Source organism: Alosa sapidissima, chromosome 3, assembly GCF_018492685.1.
Source record: "Alosa sapidissima isolate fAloSap1 chromosome 3, fAloSap1.pri, whole genome shotgun sequence".
NCBI classification, from domain to species: Eukaryota; Metazoa; Chordata; class Actinopteri; order Clupeiformes; family Clupeidae; genus Alosa; species Alosa sapidissima.
In genome coordinates this window covers 39,654,179-39,666,678 of record NC_055959.1, presented here as the reverse complement: position 1 = coordinate 39,666,678, position 12,500 = coordinate 39,654,179, and the positions used below count along the sequence as shown (strand labels likewise).

The window sequence follows — 12,500 nt, the reverse complement described above, 5'->3', positions numbered from 1 at the left end:
CACTCGTTTAAATGTTCATACAAAGAGTTCACAAAGTTCTCATCAGGTGACTGAAAGTTAGAAAGGTGGTCATTTCAGACCACTTCAGCACTTCATAAAATTCTCATAGTTTGAGAACTTTAAATTATTTGTAGGATATTCACAACTTGAGCTGTGTATGCAAAGACACAGAATTCGGAGTTCACATTATTATTATTTAATTTTACACTGATATGGCATGATGACAATATAAACACAGCTAACAATGGTATTAAATTGCAATAGCCTATGATTAAATGTAATAGAATATTCATCTAAGGTAGACTGCTGTTGTTCACAGCACTAAGCTATTTATGGTTACTGATATACAACTACTCCGAGTCTCTGGCTCTCTCTTGGAGCCAGGCATATTGAGCTGGCCCTCGGAAGAAAACGTTTGGGGACCACTGCCCTAGCCCAAGCAGCCTTCTGATAAAATAGTAAAATAGTGATGTAGTAGGCTGGATACCCATACGAACTTTCGGAGGGTAGTAGTAGGTCCTAAGTCTGAAAAAATATGTCATTGTCTTAACAGCTTTGGTTGGTGCATGTCGCATGTGGTGATGGAAAGGGGAAAGTGAGGGGGCGGGTGGCGGGAAAAGCACGTAGCCCAGCAGTGCATCTCGGACCGCACGTAAGCTCCTCACCCGCGCGCTCAGGTGAATCATCATTTATAGAAGGGCTTTAAGCGCGAGGCATCCGCGCGGGCTCTGAGGCTGGGAGAGCGCGTGAGCGTTGAGTATGGTCCAGACGCGCGAGCCACCGAGGAGCTGACATCCAGACACCACTGAGGTAGGAGAGCCTCTCGTGCATCACACAATAAACCGGCGAAGTCATGCAATTACGAGTCAATTGTTTTAAAGTTTAAATTGCAGCAACAAATTAATGTGGGCAGTTTTTTTTATTCTGAGTTTCAGAGTTAGTGCTGGATTTGCTTTGATGTGGACAATTAAACTGGTTAATTCACCATTTCAAAATATACATAGATTATGCAAAACACGTGCTGCCTGGATATATTAATGTAATTAAAGTCTAAGCAATCTGGAGAGGGCCGAGTGGGCGTCCCTGAGCGCACGTGTCTGGTACCTTAACATTCCATAACAACCCAACAGTTGTTTCCTTTCCTCGGCTCCGCTAGTGTTCAGCGCCTGCAGGCTATGTTATGTATGTTAGAGACTTGCTGTTCTCATCCCGCGCCGGTAGGCTATGTTATGTATGTTAGAGACTTGCTGTTCTCATCCCGCGCCGGTAGGCTATGTTTATGTAGGTATGTTAGAGACTTGCTACTGTATGTTATCCTCCCGCTCTTCCGTTCTTGCGTGTCATCAGGACAGTTTACTTAATCCGAGGCTTTCCGAGTATGATTTCGGGCTCAGGTGGTTTTGGATTTTTTTCTCCGTCCCTTCGGACACGTCTGCGGGTAAAGTGGTCATTATCTCATTAACCGAAGGTGACGGGGGTCGTGGTCGTGGGCGAACATCCGCTAGCTCATTACAGTCACGAACACCCTGCCACGGTCTCTTCATAATGTTTGGCAAAAAATAGGACTTCTGTCTCAGTCAAACAGGGCTTCTGTTTTCATAATGTGCGAAAAACCCACATTATGCTACTGACACAACTGTTTTACTCATTTAAATTCTTTCGTGTGCTTCGGGCATGTGTTGTTTGTGCTTGTTCAGGAGGAAGTCGGTCACGTTCATCACGTAGGCCACCGGGTCTCGGCGCATCCCGATCATGGGATAGATCAGGGCGAGCGGGCGCACTGCCCTGTACTTAACCTCGCGCCATCTGCCGCGGGAGCGGGTGGGTTTACTGGGAGACTTGACACTCCAGTAAACGGGCTAAGAAGACGGCGACTCTTGCGCACGCAGTGTTCAGCACTGTAGCTTACTGTTTTTGTTCTGCCTGCCTAACTGAGAACTGTTGCAGTGGAGCATGCAATCATTACCCAATTACATGCATGCACACACACACACACACACACACACACACAGATATACACACACACACACACACAGTGGGATGAGGAGTGGGGATGAAGTTTAGGCTGTGCCGTTCAGACACACAGCCAGGAAGAGATCATCTAGAGAAGAGAGTGAGAGTGTTTGTGTGTGTGTGGAGTCCAGGGGAGAGAGTGAGTGTGTGTGGTGTCCAGGGGAGAGAGTGTGTGTGTGTGTGTGTATGTGGAGTCCAGGGGAGAGAGTGAGAGTGTGTGTGTGTGTCCAGGGGAGAGAGTGAGAGTGTGTGTGTGTGTGTGTGTCCAGTTTCTTCAGGGACATGCAGCCAGCCAGAAACGGATACAAACAGATATTTGGTTTCTTAAAGAGAGAGTGATGCAGGATAGAGCACAGCACACACACACACACACACACACAAACGGATATTTGGTTTCTTAAAGAGAGAGTAATGCGGGAGAGAGGAATATTTGGTTTCTTAAAGAGAGAGTGATTATGTTTGGGAGAGAGGTGTGGTGGTGTGTGGGAGAGAGGTGTGGTGGTGTGTGAGGTCTTTTGGAGAGAGTGATTGTGTTTGGGAGAGAGGTGTGGTGGTGTGTGAGGGATTCTGGAACCATGTGGGTTTGCAGAGTTCTCGCCCTCCAGACTCTGCAAAATGATGACAGTTTACAATTTGGTTATAACTTCTTTATCCACAACCAATAGCCAGGCAAACCAACATAATAATAATAATAATGAAATCATTGTTTACAGTTATATGAGAGTGATGGCGTGTGTGTGGTGGTGTTTGGTCTCTAAAGCAATAAGAGTGTGATGGTGTGTGTGTGTGTGTGTGTGTGTATGTGTGTGTGTAATCAAATCCTGAATCGACCAGTGGATCACAGTGGAGGGCACACACACACACCCCCCATATCAGCTTATGCACCCTGCAAGTACAGCCAGGATTGTGTGTGTGTGTCAGGAGAGAGAGACAATAATAAGATATCTTCTCTCCATGATACACACACATACACACACACACACACACACACACACTGTCTCTGTTACATGCACCGACCACACACGCACACACTTTTTTCTCTCCATCTCTCTCTCTCTCTTAAGGTTTTAGTAAGATAGTAGAATTTCTTGCCAGCATACATTTTAAAAAACCTCTCTAAACTTCTCTAGCATGCAATGTTCTGGCCATTAAATAGGCTTAGTTGCTAAAATGGCTTAAAATGAAACAAACAAACTCCACCTCTCTCTCTCTCTCTCTCTCTCTCTCTCTTCTCTCGCACACACACTCACAATCTCCCATTTGTTTGAGAACTTCAGTTCAGTTCAGGCTTCAGTGAGGTGGAAGAGTTCCTGTGTGTGACTGCTTACTTCACACACACCCCGAAGCCCAGGGCAACTAGCCTGTACACACACACACACACACACACACACACACATAAATACACACACACACACACAAATATACACATAGACACACACACACACACACACACACACACACACACATAAACGCATAAACACACACACACACACACACAAATATACACATAGACACACACACACACACACACATAAACACACAAATACACACACACACACACACACACACAAACATAAATATACACATAGATAGATAGATAGATACTTTATTGATCCCCTGGGGAAATTCAAGGTCTCAGCAGCATACAGACAACACATAAACATTCTTTAACAGAAGAAAAAGTAATTAAAGTATATAATATAAAAACACAACTAAGCAAAAAGGACAGTAGAAGATAAGGAATATACTAAATATACTAAAATAGAAATTATACTAACTAACACTTAATCTAAATCAATTCTAAAAACAGTATCCACATAGTGGTGATTAATCAATCAGAGGCGCTTGCAATGACTGAGGCAGGGACTGAGCCTGTGATTCTCTGTGCATAGTAAGGTAAGGTAAGGTGCTCTGTGTGAAACATAGTCACACACACACACACACACACACATATACAGATACACACACACACACACACACACAAATAGACACACACACACACATATACAGATACACACACATACAGAGACACATACACTCACACACACATATACAGATACACACACATAATCAAGATATCACTTCTGGACACTTTCAATTATGCCGCTTCACTATGGACACTCAGTAGTGCTCCTCCACTAAGGACACTCAGTAGTGCTCCTCCACTAAGGACACTCAGTAGTGCTCCTCCACTAAGGACACTCAGTTAAGGACACTCAGTAGTGCTCCTCCACTAAGGACACTCAGTAGTGCTCCTCCACTAAGGACACTCAGTTAAGGACACTCAGTTGTGCTCCTCCACTAAGGACACTCAGTAGTGCTCCTCCACTAAGGACACTCAGTAGTGCTCCTCCACTAAGGACACTCAGTTAAGGACACTCAGTAGTGCTCCTCCACTAAGGACACTCAGTTAAGGACACTCAGTAGTGCTCCTCCACTAAGGACACTCAGTAGTGCTCCTCCACTAAGTCAAGTCAAGTCAAGTCAAATCCTAGGTTCCTGGGTTCCTGGCTGGCTGGTGGGTGGGGGTCAGTGATGGGAGAGTGGGTAGAGTGTTCAGCATCCTGATTGCTTGGTGGATAAAGCTACTTGCAAGTCTGGTGGTGCGGGAGCGGAGGCTCCTGTACCTCTTTCCAGAGGGCAGAAGGCTGAACAGTTCGTGTGCAGGGTGGGTTGTGTCCTTGACAATCATTAGTGCTTTGCGGGTAAGGCGGGTGGTGTAAATGTCCTGTAGGGAGGGGAGTGGTGCTCCAATTATCCTCTTAGCTGTGTTAACAATGCACTGGAGGGTCTTCCTGTTCTGATCTGTGCAGCCCCACACTGTGATGCAGCTGGACACAATGCTCTCGATGGTCCCTCTGTAGAATGTGGTCATGACGGGAGGCGTGGCACTTGCCTTCTTCAATTTGCGCAAGAAGTAGAGGCGCTGCTGGGCTTTCTTCGCCAGTGATGCTGTGTTGGTGGTCCAGGAGAGGTCGTCGCTGATGTGCACCCCCAGAAATTTTGTGCTGCTCACTCTCTCCACAGCATCTCCGTCGATGGACAGTGATGGCAGTTGTTTGTGGCCTCTCTGAAAGTTGACAACAATCTCCTTGGACTTGCTGACATTCAGCAGGAGGTTGTTGTCTTTGCACCATTTAGCCAGCAGGTCTACTTCTTCTCTGTAGTGAGCCTCATCGCCCTTAGTGATGAGGCCCACCAGTGTTGTGTCGTCCGCAAACTTCACCAGATGGTTGGAGCTGTGAGTGGTTGTACAGTCATGTGTTAGCATTGTGAAGAGCAGGGGGCTGAGCACACACCCTTGCGGGGCCCCCGTGCTCAGGGTCAGAGTGCTTGAGGTGTTGTTCCCGACACTTACTGCTTGTGGTCTCTACAACAGGAAGTCCAGCAGCCAGTTGCAGAGGGAGGTGCTGAATCCTAGCTTGTCCAGTTTGCTGATGAGTTGTTGTGGTATTATGGTATTGAATGCTGAACTGAAGTCTATGAACAGCATTCTCACATATGAGTCTTTATTGTCCAAGTGGGTGAGGGCTGGATGGAGGGCAGAGCAGAGGACTAAGGACACTCAGTTGTGCTCCTCTACTAAGGACACTCAGTTAAGGACACTCAGTTCTGCTCCTCTACTAAGGACACTCAGTTAAGGACACTCAGTTCTGCTCCTCTACTAAGGACACTCAGTTGTGCTCCTCTACTAAGGACACTCAGTTAAGGACACTCAGTTCTGCTCCTCTCCACTAAGGACACTCAGTTAAGGACACTCAGTTCTGCTCCTCTAATAAGGACACTCAGAATGATGCCTCTCTACCTGTAACTGCCCCATGCTAATGTAATACCATGTGCCCTCAGTGTCTGTACTGTAACCAGGGCTTTGAACCGATTTTTTTTTTCAATCGGTTCGTTCCGAACAGAAACGGAATTATAACGTTTCCGGTTATGAGTTCCACCAATAAATTGACGTTCCCGACTCGGTTAGAACAAAAAAATACTGTTCCCGGAACGGTTAATTTCGTTCCTATCAGCTGTTTAATGATATAGAATTAAGTCACATCCAGCTTAAACCAAATGTAATAATATTACAACCATTATTAAATAATAATAATTATATTATTAATAATAATAATAATTAAATAGGCCTACAATTATTTCAAATGTGTAGTTTATTGTTAAAAGAGAAAATGTCCACACAAACGTAACAACATGATTAAGACACGTGGTAATGCCACTCGGGCAACAACAAATTCCAACTGTCGGGGGGAAAGGCCATCCAGTAGGCCTACTCATACCGTAACAAGCCATCTGTGCATTAGGCAAACAGAGGTGTTGGCACCATTTAGCCAAATGTTCGCTAGTCCATCATTAACGTGGAGTCGACAAATATAGCTATTGTTATTGTGTTTGGAATGAGCGTTTTAATTAACGATGGATCGTAATTTACCCCTTATTTAAGATGTGGAGTGGAGACTTTGTAATCCACCACTCTCTCTCCATACAGTCAGCGAATGTCTGATGTGATGTCACACAGGAAGTGAACCTCAGCCGTCATGGTAACGTGCGCAGGAAAATAATTACTTTTTTTTTTAGGCAACGAAAACTTTGAGGAACGAAATAAAACCGGTATTAACCGGTTACCATTATTTTTAAATAAGTGTTCCTGTTCCAGAACATAAAAAATAATAACGTTTCCGGTTTCGTTTCTGTTACCTGTAAAATACAAAAAGTTCCCGGTTTTCGTTTTCGTTCCTTGAACCGGTTCAAAGCCCTGACTGTAATTGCCCCATGCTAATGCTTATGTAATACCATGTGCCCTCAGTGTCTGTACTGTAATTGCCCCATGCTAATGCTTATGTAATACCATGTGCCCTCAGTGTCTGTACTGTAATTGCCCCATGCTAATGCTAATGTAATACCATGTGCCCTCAGTGTCTGTAACTGCCCCATGCTCTTGCCCCCTCCAGGGCGGAATCAGGTGACCAGCGGCGCCGAGCATCATGGGAGGAGTGGCTCCAGACTCCGGGCCGAGCGGCGTGAAGGCGCCGGACGGCGGGTGGGGGTGGGCGGTGCTCTTCGGCTGCTTCGTCATCACGGGCTTCTCCTACGCCTTCCCCAAGGCCGTCAGCGTCTTCTTCAAGGAGCTCATCAAGGAGTTCCACGTGGGCTACAGCGACACCGCCTGGATCTCCTCCATCGTGCTCGCCATGCTGTACGGCACAGGTAGGGGGCGCTGTGCTGTATGTGCTCTACGGCACAGGTAGGGGCGGCTGTGCTCGCCATGCTCTATGGCAAAGGTAGGGGGTGCTGTGCTCCATGGCACAGGTAGGGGGCGCTGTGCTCTATAGCACAGGTAGTGGGCGCTGTGCTCTATGGCACAGGTAGTGGGTGCTGTGCTCTATGGCACAGGTAGGGGGCGCTGTGCTCTATGGCACAGGTAGGAGGCGCTGTCAGGCTCCTTTAGTCCTTTAGACACGGAGGATGCCACATACAGTACAACCCTACTCTACCCGTGTCATTGTCTCCAACAGTGCTCTACCGGGCCGCGGGACATTCCTAACCGGGCCGTAGCCTGACATGAGTTTAAAAAAAAAAAAAAAATTGCAAACCAAATAAACTCAATTTAATTCACAATAATGTCATGTTTTTACATGACATAGGCCTATATGCAGTTGTTTGATTGCACGCATGTTTGCATTTCGCAAGGTCTATTTTCTTACGTCTGTCTGTCCCGCCTTCAACACTATATATTCCCTTCAGCGCTGCGTCAGCTCACTTTGTGACACCGTCACATTAATTTAAGTGTTCCTTTACATTTATTATTGCACAGAACATTACTTTGATTTCCTATAATGTTTATGTATGAGGAATGATATTCATATGTATATCTGTGTAATATATGTATTGTCCACTGTGGTTTTGGTAAGAATGTGGGGTGTCTCTTTAAGGCCTCGGCCGCCCGCGATTGCTATGACCACGCATACAAGCTTACTTAGGTGGGTGCGTCGGGTGTTTGGGGGTTCGGTGGAGAGATTCAGCAAGTGCAGGGGTGTTTGAATACGTGGTGCCAGTATTGTTTGCTGCAGCTACATAGATATAAAGCTAGTTCCCTTGGGTTTGAGAGCTCTTCAAACACGTCTTAAGAGACTGCTTTAATGGAGGAGAGGAGAGAACATTGTGCAACTGCATAGACTGTAACTCATATGCGCGTCTCCAGCAAGAGGACGTGCCCGGACCCCAAACTTCAACTTCGCGTGTTAACGTTGCCCGACGTTCATCTGGGCAGATCTGGTGAGATCTATCTCGTTTGAGTATTTTTTGGCGTGGTATACCACTGAATCAGCGCTTGACCTTTTGCCTTTTTTGTTGTGGATTATTTATTTTTCGCTGCGCTCCGACAGAGGATTATTTTCGCGGCCTACCTGTTTCCTGGTTGGAATATAAAGACTATAGCGCGATCCTGGGAAAGACCTGAACTTTTCCTTTAGTTTGGACTTTTAGTTTAATTTTGTGGACTGAGACAAAGGGGGGGGGGATTCAAGTATTGTGTGGTTGCACGGGATAATTGGTGCAATAATAATATACTGCGCTAAGCGCATCATTCAATTCAACTGTTTGGTGCGTCTTTTCTTGTTTGTTCAGCGCCGTCTGAATATTTGTTGGTTGTTGTGTGCTTTATTAACGGCAGTGTACCTGCTCTTATGCATATGTGTTTGTGTAATAAGGCAAAAAGTATTTGTGACAGTATTGAAGTGTTTTGTTATTGTCGATTACTACTTTCATTCCCAAGAACCCCTTGTGCGTTTATAGTAACACAGCTGTTTAAAAAGGACGTAAAGGGCTGATTGTTACAACTTCACTTGATCAGTTCTTCACGAACGGTAGTGTCACACGAAGTTAGCTAAACTGCTAGAATGAGCAACAAAAAACAACAATCTTTAGAGCATTTCTTTGGAAGGGGTAGTGGGGAAAAAAGACCCACTGATGATGGTAGTGAGCCAGATACCTCAAAGAAAAAGAAGGGGTCATTCAATAGGAAATATGACGAGTCATATTTAAAATATGGTTTCGCAGAGACCGGTGACTCGCATGCACCAAGTCCTTTATGTGTGGTATGTGGTGATAAGTTGTCAAACGAAGCAATGAAATCATCAAAGCTAATTCGACATCTAGAGTCCAAGCATCCTACACTGAAAGACAAACCCCTTGAGTTCTTTGAGCGTAAGAAACGCGAGCAAGAAGGACAAAAACTAGTGCTTAAAGCAACCACATCGGTGAACGTGGCTGCGCTAAAAGCCTCATACTTAGTGGCTAGTCGGATTGCTAAAGCTAAGAAGCCGTTTACTATTGGGGAAGAGTTAATTCTGCCTGCTGCTAAAGACATGTGCAACGAACTCCTTGGGGAGGCTGCAGCTAAAAAAATAGCTCAGGTACCGCTTTCTGCAAGCACTGTCCATAGACGAATTGATGATATATCAGAGGATATTGAGGCACAGTTGTTAGAGAGGGTGAATGGGTCACCGTGGTACGCTATCCAAGTTAATAAGTCAACTGATGTTGAAAATAAGGCAATGCTGCTGGTGTTTGTCCGGTACATATTTGAGGAGGATGTTCAGGAGGATTTGTTGTGTGTGCTGTCACTTCCAACGAACACCACAGCTGCAGAATTGTTCCGGGCTTTGGATGGTTATGTGTCTGGAAAATTAGACTGGTCTTTTTGTATTGGCGTATGCACTGATGGGGCTGCAGCCATGACCGGACGGCTGTCCGGTTTCACTGCAAGGGTTAGAGAGGTTGTCCCTGACTGCGAGCCCACACACTGTATCATTCATAGGGAAATGCTGGCTAGCCGAAAACTGTCGCCCGAGTTGAATGGGGTATTAACTGATGTAGTTAAAATGATCAACAACATTAAAGCACACGCACTCATCTCTCGCTTATTTGAGCAGCTCTGTGACGAAATGGATGCAGAGCACAAACGCCTTCTCTTGCACACAGAGGTCAGTTGGCTGTCAAGGGGCAGGTCACTGGCCAGAGTGTTTGAGTTGCGAGAGCCGCTACAGAGATTTCTTACAGAAAAAAAGTCACCGTTAGCTGCATTTTAGTGATGAGGACTGGGTGTCAAAACTCGCTTACCTGTGTGACATATTCGGGTTGCTTAATGACCTCAACCTGTCACTCCAGGGGAGAATGACGACTGTCTTTAAACTGGCAGATAAAGTCGCCACATTTAAAGCCAAGCTTGATTTGTGGGGACGACGATATGTTATTTGATATGTTCCAAACAGTAGTGGGGGTTTTGGGAGAGACTGAGGCAGGGCCCTTTCTCTCGCAGCTGGTGCGCGATCACCTTGTTGCGCTTTCAAATGAGTTTGAGCGTTACTTCCCATCCTCCAAAGATCCACGGCAAACCAATGAGTGGGTCCGCAACCCATTTGTCAATATCCCGAATAGTCCTAACATGTCAGCGCAGGAGGAAGAGCAGTTGATCGAAATTGCAAATGACAGTGGTCTTAAAAGTGTGTTTGAGCAAACCTCTCTGGCGGGTTTTTGGATTAAAACCAAAGCAGAATATCCAGAGATAGCCGTAAAAGCGCTGAAAACGTTGCTACCATTTCCCACTACGTACCTATGCGAGGCCGGGTTTTCGGCAATGACTGCAACTAAGACCAAATTGCGCAATCGACTGGACATTTCGAACACACTGAGGGTGTCACTGTCTTCCATCACCCCCAGATGGAAGCTTCTTGTTGCAGGGAAACAAGCACAGGGCTCCCACTAATTATTCGTAATGCACGTTTAGTTCCCATGTTTTGTTCCCATATTGTTAGGCATATGTTCACACTTGATAGATGTAGCTTCAAGTTGTTCAATTTTCATAGTTCATAGTTCATATTGTTCAATTTTCACTTCAAGTTCACGTTTTTCACATTGTTAAGAGTTTGTTACCTTCACTGTTCATACATAACTGGAGCTCGTTCTTTTCAAGTAATGCATGCACAACATATGGAACATGGAACCCCCAAACGCACCCCCGCCCCCGCCGGTCCGTGAAAAAAAATTGGGAATTAAACCGGTCCATTATTTTTAAATAAGTGTTCCTGTTCCAGAACATAAAAAATAATAACGTTTCTGGTTTCGTTTCTGTTCCCTGTAAAATACAAAAAGTTCCCGGTTTTCGTTTTCGTTCCTTGAACCGGTTCAAAGCCCTGACTGTAACTGCCCCATGCTAATGCTTATGTAATACCATGTGCCCTCAGTGTCTGTACTGTAATTGCCCCATGCTAATGCTTATGTAATACCATGTGCCCTCAGTGTCTGTAACAATGGTCCATGGTACAAAAAAGGTTGGGGACCCCTGCTCTACAGCACAGATAGGGGGCGCTGTACTCTACAGCACAGATAGGGGGCGCTGTGCTCTACAGCACAGATAGGTATCGCTGTGGCACCTTAATAGGCCATTCACACGTATGTATGTGGTGGAGGCTTTGACACTGACGCCTCTCATTCACTTGTCATGGGCTGGCGTCAGGCTTTGCTCAACGGAATTGTGGGAGCGTGGCGTCACTTTCCTCAAACGTTGAGAAATGTTCCACTTTTCAAGCGGCAGCGCGATAAGCAAAGAAGGTTCTCAAGATGGCGCCCTGAGTTCAGCAGATGAGCCGAGACGGCCGTAATTGCAGATAAACGTCATTTTGTGTGTGTGTGTGTCTGTGTGTGTGTGTTTGTGTGTGTGTGTTTGTGTATGTGCGTGAGTGTGTGTGTGTTCTGATGATCTCCCCCTGTTGCAGGGCCGATCTGCAGCATCCTGGTGAACAGGTTCGGCTGTCGGCCGGTGATGATGGTGGGGGGCATCTTCGCGTCTCTCGGCATGATCATGGCTTCCTTCGCCACCAGCATCTTCCACATCTACCTCACCACCGGCGTCATCACAGGTGTGTGTGTGTGTACATGTGTGTTTACGTCCGTGTGTGTTTACATATGTGTGGTCTGTCTTAGGTCTGGGCCTGTGTTTACATGTGTGTGTGTGTGTACAGGTCTGGGCCTGTGCGTTAACATGTGTGTGTGTGTGTGTGTGCGTCTGTTTACGTGTGTTAACATGTGTTAACGTGTGTGTGTGTACAGGTCTGGGCCTGTGTGTTAACATGTGTGTGTGTACATGTGTGTGTCCCTCAGGTCTGGGCCTGTGTGTTAACGTGTGTGTGTTAGATAGATAGATAGATAGATAGATCGATAGATAGATAGATACAGGGCCGTTTCAAGGAATTTGGGGGCCCCAAGCAAAATGGACATGGAGCCCCCCCCCACCCCCCAACGCACGCAAAGCCTACAGGAACCACCGCATAGCCATACCATTTAAGTTCACCCACAGTTTATATAAATACAAAATGTTGACAGTGCAATACTGCAGTTGCATACATATACTGTGCATTAGTTTTGAACATTTGAACATTTGCAAAAACACCACCGTACCATAAAATCCAATATAAATGTAAAAA

General features: G+C 45.8%; 1 protein-coding gene across 1 annotated transcript in view; it reads left to right on the top strand.

Moving 5' to 3' along the window:
- Positions 1 to 736: 736 nt before the first annotated feature.
- LOC121705648 (monocarboxylate transporter 4-like) overlaps positions 737 to 12,500 on the top strand; it is a 22,064-nt gene continuing 10,300 nt past the window's right edge. The window contains exons 1-3 of the mRNA XM_042086765.1: positions 737 to 810; positions 6,969 to 7,224; positions 11,793 to 11,936. Of these exons, the coding sequence (XP_041942699.1) occupies positions 7,002 to 7,224; positions 11,793 to 11,936 (367 nt within the window). The 5' untranslated portion in view covers positions 737 to 810; positions 6,969 to 7,001. The remainder of the gene's footprint in view (positions 811 to 6,968; positions 7,225 to 11,792; positions 11,937 to 12,500) is intronic.